The 9524-nt window shown below is 44.9% G+C and overlaps 2 protein-coding genes across 4 annotated transcripts in view; both read right to left on the bottom strand.

Moving 5' to 3' along the window:
- The window catches only part of Noxred1 (NADP dependent oxidoreductase domain containing 1), an 18443-nt gene extending 17751 nt beyond the window's left edge, over window positions 1-692 (bottom strand). Inside the window, exon 1 of the mRNA XM_013354662.2 lies at window positions 538-692. Within this exon, the coding sequence (XP_013210116.1) occupies window positions 538-692 (155 nt within the window). The remainder of the gene's footprint in view (window positions 1-537) is intronic.
- A 3859-nt stretch (window positions 693-4551) lies between these two features.
- The window catches only part of Vipas39 (VPS33B interacting protein, apical-basolateral polarity regulator, spe-39 homolog), a 26308-nt gene continuing 21335 nt past the window's right edge, over window positions 4552-9524 (bottom strand). For 2 of the 3 annotated variants that reach the window (XM_005343403.3, XM_026780361.1), the window contains exons 17-20: window positions 7881-7967; window positions 7181-7270; window positions 6685-6789; window positions 5401-5421 (exon numbers count right to left, since the gene is read on the bottom strand). In XM_005343403.3, the coding sequence (XP_005343460.1) occupies window positions 5401-5421; window positions 6685-6789; window positions 7181-7270; window positions 7881-7967 (303 nt within the window). Of the gene's footprint in view, window positions 5422-6684; window positions 6790-7180; window positions 7271-7880; window positions 7968-9524 lie in introns of all 3 variants that reach the window. The other variant, XM_026780357.1, reaches the window with a different exon arrangement.

Consider the following 9524-nt stretch of genomic DNA (forward strand, 5'->3'; position numbering starts at 1 on the left):
CTTTTACTAATACTTCCAACTGACGCATCTTTGAGTTCTCTGATTCCATCTGCTCGGTCATACCCGATGCTGAATTCCTCTGGTGAATTCATTCATTTCAGTTACTGTTTTCAAGAACCTGGTTGGTTTAGTTTTACTTGTTCAGATATAATGTTTCTCTGATCTAGTTCAGTTGTTCCTGTCACCCACTCTTAGGTCAGTCTCAGAAGAAAGAACTGCCTCTATCTGAAGTAACAGACAAGGGTGACTGGTCACTAGTGCGTGGAAGGCGAGCTGGTGGTGTGGGGGAGTAAATATGTGAATAAATGGAATAAATCGGCCACCCTCTGCCCAGCAGTCACCATCAGCCCAAGCTTTACTATGTAAGCACAAAACATCCTTGAATGGATTTTGCCGTTCATTTCAGATGAGAAGTGATTGAACGTGGACTGGACTTGGTTAGAAAAACAATTTTTCTGCCCAATTCAACCTCCAGTCTAAAAAGTGCAAGTCCCTTAGGCGCCCAGCAGCGATGCTTGTCTTTATCAGTTAGCTTACCTTAAAGTACAGAACAGTTTGCAAAAGAAGACTGCATGAGCGCAGCCCTTGATCATCAGTCCCCGATACCGTCCCTGCAAATACAGCCAGTAGCGCTCATCCTCTGGAATCCCACACTCAAACTTGAGGGACTCAAGGTCATCTAGTATATCCATTTCCAAACCACCATCTCCTGCAGGGACAGAAACCAAACAACATGACTCCTCCACCCTGGAGAACAGGGGTTCGGGTGCAAGGGCGTAGGTCACGTGTCCTCATTGCAGTGGGCTTCAGCGCTCCTTCCAGAGGCGTCCTAATACCTACGGGTCATGAACCCTGGATTCATGAAACCTGAAAGGGAATTCACAGGAATATTTATCCATATTGGCTACGGGTACATCTTTCAGCAGAAGTTAGGATAGCGGTAGGTTTCACGGGTTCTCATTGCTAGGCACTTTCCTCTTCCATTCTGTGAGCTTTAGAAATATTGCGGATCACAGAGAACCTTGTTTCAAAGAAAAATCTCTACTTTGAGTAAACTCTGTGTTCCCTGTAGGGCAGAAAAGAGCCCAAACTGGGTACCACTGATCCCTTAGCTACAGCGTGGGCACTACAATCTTAGAAAATAAACCTAGACATATGCAAACCAATCTACATAATCTCTTACCAACTGAGATATGCCCTACTGCTCAGGACATCTGGTCTGGGCAGCTGAAAACTACATGTGTAAGGCGAGCCACCCAAGAGAATTGTCATTATGACCCCATAGCAACCAGTTCATTCTATTCTCTGGTCTTAAAGGAGCAAGACATGGCTACAAACTTTCCTGGCCTGAATATGAGGAAGATACAGTTCCTTCGCTACTTGTAGGAATGCTACCCCAAGTCAGGGTGGAACTTATTTTTCCCCAACATAAGATTCTCGATTTCTATTTGTTTTCCTTTTTCTTTTTTAATTTATTTATTTATTATGTATACAGTGTTCTGACTGTATTCCTGCAGGCCAGAAGAGGGCACCAGATCTCATTACACATGGTTGTGGGCCACCATGTAGTTGCTGGGAATTGAACTCAGGACCTCTGGAAGAGCAGCCAGTGAGCCATCTGACCAGTCTTCTTTATTTCTTCCAGATTGGAGCATCATCTACATTTTTAGCACTGCTTTAAAAAGTAAATGACAGAGCCTGTGAGATGCTAAGCAGGTAAAGGTGCTTACCATGCAAGCCTGGTGACCTGGGGTCAGTTTCCAAAATCTACCTAAAGGTGGAAAGAGAATCCTCTCTCTAAGGGGTTTTCTCTCTCTCTCTCTCTCTCTCTCTCTCTCTCTGACACACACACACACACCACATACAAACAAAACCAGCAAAAAGCAGATAGTTATTTAATGATTTCCCCCTAGTGCCTGGGATATACCCAGGAACTGTGCATGCTGGGTAACAATACTCTCAGTCCCTTTCTGGGAAGGAGACTCATTGAGTGTGACTCCCGTGACTCAGTCTCCATGCAGGTGAGCCTGCAGGGATATGTGCCTTACATAACACTCTGTAAAGGGAATGTGAGGTGCTGGGGCTGAACCCAGAACCTTGCGTCTGCTGGGCAAGCGCTCTGTCACACGGCTACTCTAGCCCTTGTCACTACCCAGTCTTTTTATGTTCAATAATCAATCTCGTAGTCATCAAGGCTAAAATCAGAGATTAAACTACCCAGTCTCTATCTCATTAGATTAAAAAAAAAAAACTAGGTGAACTTCACGTAACATAGTTACTCGTTCTAAAATGAACAATTCTTTATTACATTCAGAATGCTATGTGACTACCTCTGTTTCAAAAACATTTTTATATGGCACAAAAGAAATTCTATTTGCATTAAGCAATTACTCCCAATTCCTTCCCACTTCCAACCTCTTGGAGTTACCAATGTTTCCTACATATGAATTTATATATTTCAGACAATTCATAAAAATATAATTTTAGGGCTGGAGAGATGGCTCAGTGGTTAAGAGCACTGGTTGCTCTTCCAGAAGTCCTGAGTTCAATTCCTAGCAACCACATGGTGTCTCACAACCATCTGTAATGAGATCTGGCACCCTCCTCTGGCGTGTGGGCATACATGGAGGCAGAATGTTGTGTTGTATACTATATATATATATAATTGTAACATTAGTTGCCATCTATTGGCTTCTCCTATCCCCTTACAGAAATGTGACATAGTAGATGTCACATCCTACTCTTGCAAGCGCTGTTTCCTGTTCCAAAGGAAAGAGGAACTCAAAACCTGCCAGTCCTGCAGGACCAATGCAGCACCCTGCAGACATGAATTCTAAGCATTCTTTTTTACATCCTCAAAAACGGGGACTCTGTGTTGTAGCTGTGAACTTGGCTGGACTGAAATGTGTAGTGAGCCGGACAGGATCGCAATTACAAGATGGCACCACATCCTATCTTGTTGGTTATAAACAACCCCATATTTGGCTATGCCTTTGAGAGCTGCCTGTCCCCCGCTTCCCGCAGGCGCTGTGGATAAGGGTCCCTGGGCCTATCTCGATGCAATCTGGTGTCAGCTGATGGTGGCAGCCAATCACAGGGTGACCCATGTGCCAATTCCCTATATAAGCAGCCACCATTGTGCCCCCGGTCTCTCTTCTTAGCCTCTCTCTCTAGCGTCTCTCTCTAGCGCCTCTCGTCTCTCTCGTCTCTCTCTCTCTCTCTCTCCTGCTCTCTCGTTTTCTGCCCCCCTTTGCTTTATGCTCTCCCTCAACCAAATGCACTCCAGTAAAGCGTGATCTGAGAAGAATCCTCGTGTGGTGGGTGTTTCTTCCTCGCCGGTCAAGAAGCCCCCCTCAGAAATGTATCTTAGAACCCATTTCTTTCGTGTTTCTGGGATGTTTTTGTGAAGAATCTGGAATATGGGAATGAAATGGTACCCAGTTCTTGTTTCAGCTGGCAGGCCCGCATCATGGCTCTCTGGCTGGCTGGAACTGCTCAGACTGCTCCTGGATCCTCTTTCAGTGCTCACTCCTGGGCCAGGGCATCTTCGACTTCGCAACAAAAACCAGCTGCTCCTGCAGGATATTACTCTACTAAGGTTGGAGCACATGTCCCACTCTGGAACTGCCCTGGCAAGTTTTAAATCAACTTGACACAAGCTAGAGTTAACTGATAGGAGAGACCCTCAACTGAGAAAATGCCTCCATAAGATCAGGCTGCAGGCAAGCCTGTACCGCATTTTCTTTTTTCTTTTCTTTTCCTTTGGTTTTTCAAGACAGGGTTTCTCTGTGGCTTTGGAGCCTGTCCTGGAACCAGGCTGGTCTCGAACTCATAGAGATCTGCCTGCCTCTGCCTCCCGAGTGCTAGGATTAAAGGCGTGCACCACCACCACCCGACTTAAAAGGATTTTTTTATTTAATATTTGTATGCATGCATGTGTGTGTGCGCAAGCATGTGAGAGTCAGAAGACAACTTACAGGTGTCAGTTCTCGCCTTCTACCATGTGGGACCTAAAGATTAAATTCAGCTCCCCGGACTTGGTGGCAAGTACTCTTACCCACTGAGCCATCTCTCCAGCCCTAAAGCAGGGTATAACACAGCTATTACGAATGTTTTAAGCAGGATAATCCTTTGCTATGGGGGCCTTTTCTGCACATAACAGCATATCTACAATATACCTAAGTATGGCAGTAAAAAGCGCCTTCAGACATTGCTAAATATTTCCCGCAGCCCCAAACTGCCTCCAGCTAAGAAGCACACTGTCTTAGACTGTGTGCATGGCTGATTTTCCTACCACTTCACCCACTCCTCATGCCTGTAGAACGCTACAGTCGCAGACCAGAGTGCAGTTTTTCTGCAGATGAAGATGGGTTCCCAGAGTAAGGGACTTCCCAGCTCTGGACTGTGAGCAGCAGAGCTGAGGAGAGTCAGGCCTTCTGTCTCCTGCCTCACAGTGACACTGTCACACCCCATCATGTGCTGACAGCTGGGGCGGTCACAGATGCACACGAGACCCACCATGCCCTGAGTAACAGATGGGGAAGAGGAGGCACCAAGACCGCAGCGGTTTTATTAGGAGTGCAGGGAAATCCAGGTCAGGGGGCACAGGGCAGAACATGGCTGAAGTCCCCAGCAGATGAAGTGCTGCCACAGTAGCCCAGGGGAGTCTTATGGCTGTTTCTGGTGAAAGATTTTTGCCTATAAGAAGAGTGCTCCAGCACTGGTGAATATGAATTCCATGTAAGACTGAGGCCGAAGGCGAGGACCAGGTGAAGCAGACGGCACACCGCCCAGTGTGCACATGAGAATGGGATCCTAATTTAGGAACGAAAAGTGGACAGGGATGGCAGATGGGTGCTGGCTGAGGATACCCAATGTCTAGGAAGAGTCTGTTCTAAGATGTGTAGCCCTGTGCTTGAGAAAAATGAATCTGGTTTCCAGCAGGTACTGAGCAATACTGGTACTCCTTCCTGTGGCCCTGGAAGAGCCAATTTAGTTCTGTTCTGACTTCCTGTGGAGCAGAAATGCCAATGTCCAACACCAGGTCCTTGGTCATAATGGCTGAGAGGAATGTCACGACCACCAAGTGATACCTGTAGCTCTTAGTCCAGATGTCCTTCTGGAGCAGTCATGTCTCTCTGACATCTATCTTACCCTAAGCACCGGAGGCAGAGCATCCTTCCTGTGAGCCTCAGATACTGGCCTTTAGATCTGTCCCGTGCACACACAGATCAGCCTGAAGATCATGTCTCAGATGCTGGTTTCTGTCCCCAAAGCAGCAGGCACTGCCTGTGAATGACACGCTCAAGTGGTTGAATGCTGTGGCCCTCCCAAGAAGAAAGCTCTGTTTCCATAGGCAGAAATGAGAAGTGAGGCAGGTTTCAGGGTAGCAAGTGAAACTTAGTTCTTCCATCGAATTTGCTGTAGAAAAGCAAACAACAAAGGCATGATCAGTTCTCATCACCACGAAATAAAAGAGGGAACGAAAATAAGGATTGGATTGGGGGCTGTTTTGTTGTTTGAGATTGGGTGTCTCTACGTAGCCCAGTCTAGCCTTGAACTCAGTGTATAGCCCAGGCTAACATCAAACTCCTGATCTCCCTGCTGTAGCCTCCCAAGGGTCAGGACTGTAGCCATGCATCAGCAGAGATTGTGTTAAACTCTCAAGCATGGGTATTATTCCTCAGACGCTATCCACCTTGTTTTCTGAGATAAGATCTCTCTAGCCGGGGCTGGAGAGATGGCTCAGTGGTTAAGAGCATTGCCTGCTCTTCCAAAGGTCATGAGTTCAATTCCCAGCAACCACATGGTGGCTCACAACCATCTGTAATGAGGTCTGGTGCCCGCTTCTGGCCTGCAGGCATACATGCAGAAATTGTATACATAATAAATAAATAAATATTTTTAAAAAAAAAGATCTCTCTAGCCTAGAACTTGTCAGTTAGGCTAGCTAGCTGGCTGACCAGCGAGTCCCAGGGATCCTCCTGGCTCTGTCTCCCTAGAGCTGGGATTACAAGCACGTGCCACAATGTCCAACCTTTATGTGGGTGCTGGGGACTGGACTCAGATCCATGTGTATGCACACACACTTTATGGAGTAAAGTGCTCCCTAGCCCCAAGAAGAGCTCATTTATTCAGATATAGATAGATTAAATACCTGTTCTGTATTTTAGAGTGTTAATCTGGCTCTGCCCTCCTTACTGCAGAGATTCGATAGTGAGCAAGCAGTGTCAAAATTCCTAATACTAAGTTCCATGGTGGTGAAAAGCTCAGCGATTTCACACTGTGAGAGATAACTGGCAGGACTTCCCAGACAACTGATTCTATTTCATTCCCTTCTTATTGCTGACAAGCAGGTAACCACCATGGCCTAAGGGAGCATATAGCCTGGATACTGAGTCCGTATCATGTGCTCTGTAGTTCTTGCTATCTGCTAGGTTAAACCTTGATCAGCACTCACAACTAAGCTTCATGTTGAGGTCTTAGGTTACTCTTCTACTGTTTCATATCTCAAGAGTGACTTCTGCTGTGAAGAACACTGCTTTTTGCTACTTCAGCTCACAGCTGAGTGTTGTATCCATGTAGCTCAGCTAAGTGCACCTGCCTAGGTCTTGGGAGCAGACCCTTGATGCTATTTTGCGAACAGTCTCCTAGGCTCACTGGAGGGTAAGTGGAGATACTTACCGAGCTGTTGAGAATGGCATCGATTTTCTCTTCCTCAACAGATCCTTTATCAACTTTGCTCCTGTATGCAAGCAACTGCTGACGGTCCTTCAGGTCTCGGCAGGTCTGCACACCAAAACACAATCAAATCCCTACTCAGCCTTCTCTGAGGGACTCACTCTTTATGTCACTGTCTCTTTGCCCTGTGCTCAGGGAAGGGACAACAAACTACAGTTAGGATGTACAGCATCCACAGAACCCCATCCTGGAGAGAGGTACCCTACAGAGCTTGTACAGCTTGATTCAGTTCTAAAGACTCCAAATTCAACCTAAAAGCTGACAGAACTCAGTTGGAAGACTGAAAACAAACAAGAGTGTTGGTATCCAAACTCATTCTTGTCGGACTATCTGGTCCATTAAGTCAAAACTGCTGAAATATTTCGGGATCTGGGGCTAATGCTGTGTCCCCGACTCTCCACCCAGGACCTCACTCAGGGTTTCCTTCTTGGGGACTCACATCAATGACAACATCATGGCACTTGAGCTTAGTGGCTAAATTCAACTTTGTGTCCACATCTTCCACCAGATTGACATAGTCCTGCAGTATCTGTAGGAGAAAGGACTCTGATTAATGATGAAAACACAGGGCTACCTAGGTAGAAAAACATAATTTCTAAAGGAGGAGGAAGAATTCAATACCCAATGTCTGCCAGTGCCACTATGAACCATGATTTTGCCGTGGGAAATGAGGTGATGCATCATGTCCTTGCTGCCTCAGGAGAAGGAGAAGAACAGTCCTTCTTACCCTACAGCCAGATAGATACACAGACCACAAGGCAGTGCTCTAGAGCTGGTCCAGGGCATCCTACTGTCCCTTGACATCCGTGCTCTAGAGCTGGTCCAGGGCATCCTACTGTCCCTTGACATCTGTGCTCTAGAGCTGGTCCAGGGCATCCTACTGTCCCTTGACATCTGTGCTCTAGAGCTGGTCCAGGGCATCCTACTGCCCCTTGACATCCGTGCTACAAGCAATCCTAAATCATAGGAACAGTGCGTAATTCTCCATATGGCTCCTCAAGGAAGGTCTAGGAGTACTTGTACAGGAATGTTCCTCCCTGCCCGTTTCTATCTCAAGGCCCAGCACAGCCATCGCGCTACCATCAAGAAAATGAGAACAGCTCAGGTCCCCATCACTAGCTCTTTTTCAGAGCCATTACCTGGACAGGGGCACTGTTCTTGTGCAAAATTTCCACGACTCGATGGAAGCCAATGGGCGCTCTCTTCTTGGTGTAACCCAACCAGTTCTGGAAGAAAGGAAAGCAGCAGGTGAGCCAGACATCCCCAACACACTGGCCTCATCTCGCTTGTGTTTCATGATCAGATCAGGAAAGCACGGTAGACAGACAGGATGAGGTGTGAAGAAACAGTGAGAGATGGATTTTTCAGAAAAGTCAAGGAATGTAGAGGGTAGAATGCTCCTAAATGGAGTAAGAGATGAACACCCTACACACCATGAGTTTGTCAGTAGAGAAAGATTCCACTCCGCCATCTTTACACACACATGGACTCGCTCATTTGTAAAGCGCAGTGAGGTCTGGGAAGCAATGACATCAGCACTTTCCCCAGTGAGGCTGGAGCAGGTAGACAAAGAACCTCTTCTTGTTTATGCTGGAAAATGAGTCCAGGCTTCGTGTATGCTACCTATACACTCCACTACCACTGAGCACAGCCCCAGCCCTCCTAACTCATTATATACTTCTGTAGACAGTGTTGGTTGCATTAGTAGTTAATATAACTGAATGATAAATAAGAAGAAAAAGCAGAAAATTCTCAAGGTTAGAATGAAAAAAATTTATATTTAAAGTTTAAGCCAATTTGTTAGAAGCCACAAAAGACCTCAGATAAACCAATCCTAACCACACACACACACACACACACACAACATAATTTAAAAATTAATGTCATCATTCCTATATGAATTACAGCATTATCCACAATGGCCTAAAATAGGAAAAAGGTGTCTATCATTAGAAAAACAAAAAATGAAAATATATACACAATGGAATGGTGTTCATTCATAAGAAGATCCTGCAATGTATGATAGCATGGACTAACCTGGAACTTATTATGCTAAGGGAAGTAAACCAGACACAGAAAAGGCTACATGATCTCATTTATATGAGATTTAAAAAACAAAACCAAAAAAAATTGAAATACACAGAAATAAAAAACAATGTTTTTCAGGGGAAAGAAAAATAGGAGTATGGTAATAATATAGGATAAATACATCTTCACTTCTAAATACAGCAGGAAGCCTGTAGCTAATCATATACCTTCAACTAAAAGTTTGCCAAAACTGCAGAATTTCAGGGGATTACTAACACAGACACACCACATACACACACACACAGAAACACACATGGCGATGATGTAGAATACATGTTATTAGTTTGGACTACAGCAATCATTCCATTATAGAAGTCAAAATACCATACTATACACTTAACAGTACACAATATTTAAACAGAGACTATAGCCACACCCAAGGACTAAATACAATCATTGGATCCTAATAACACATAAACGAAATAACAAAAACTAAAAACAAGGCCTGGAGAGACAACTCAGAGATTTTGAGTATTTTATACTCTTGTAGAAGCCTGGGGTTCAATTCCAGCACCTACATGGTAGCTCACAGCCACCCACAACTCCATTTACATGGTACATTCATCCACATAAATCATAAAAATACACAACTAAAAACAGTAATGACCTCTAATTTAAAAGTGATGTATTATATAGCAGATATTTATGATAATATAATTGTATTAATATTAAAGTTTTTGAGATGTATTACTTAG

Source organism: Microtus ochrogaster, chromosome 1, assembly GCF_000317375.1.
Source record: "Microtus ochrogaster isolate Prairie Vole_2 chromosome 1, MicOch1.0, whole genome shotgun sequence".
NCBI classification, from domain to species: Eukaryota; Metazoa; Chordata; class Mammalia; order Rodentia; family Cricetidae; genus Microtus; species Microtus ochrogaster.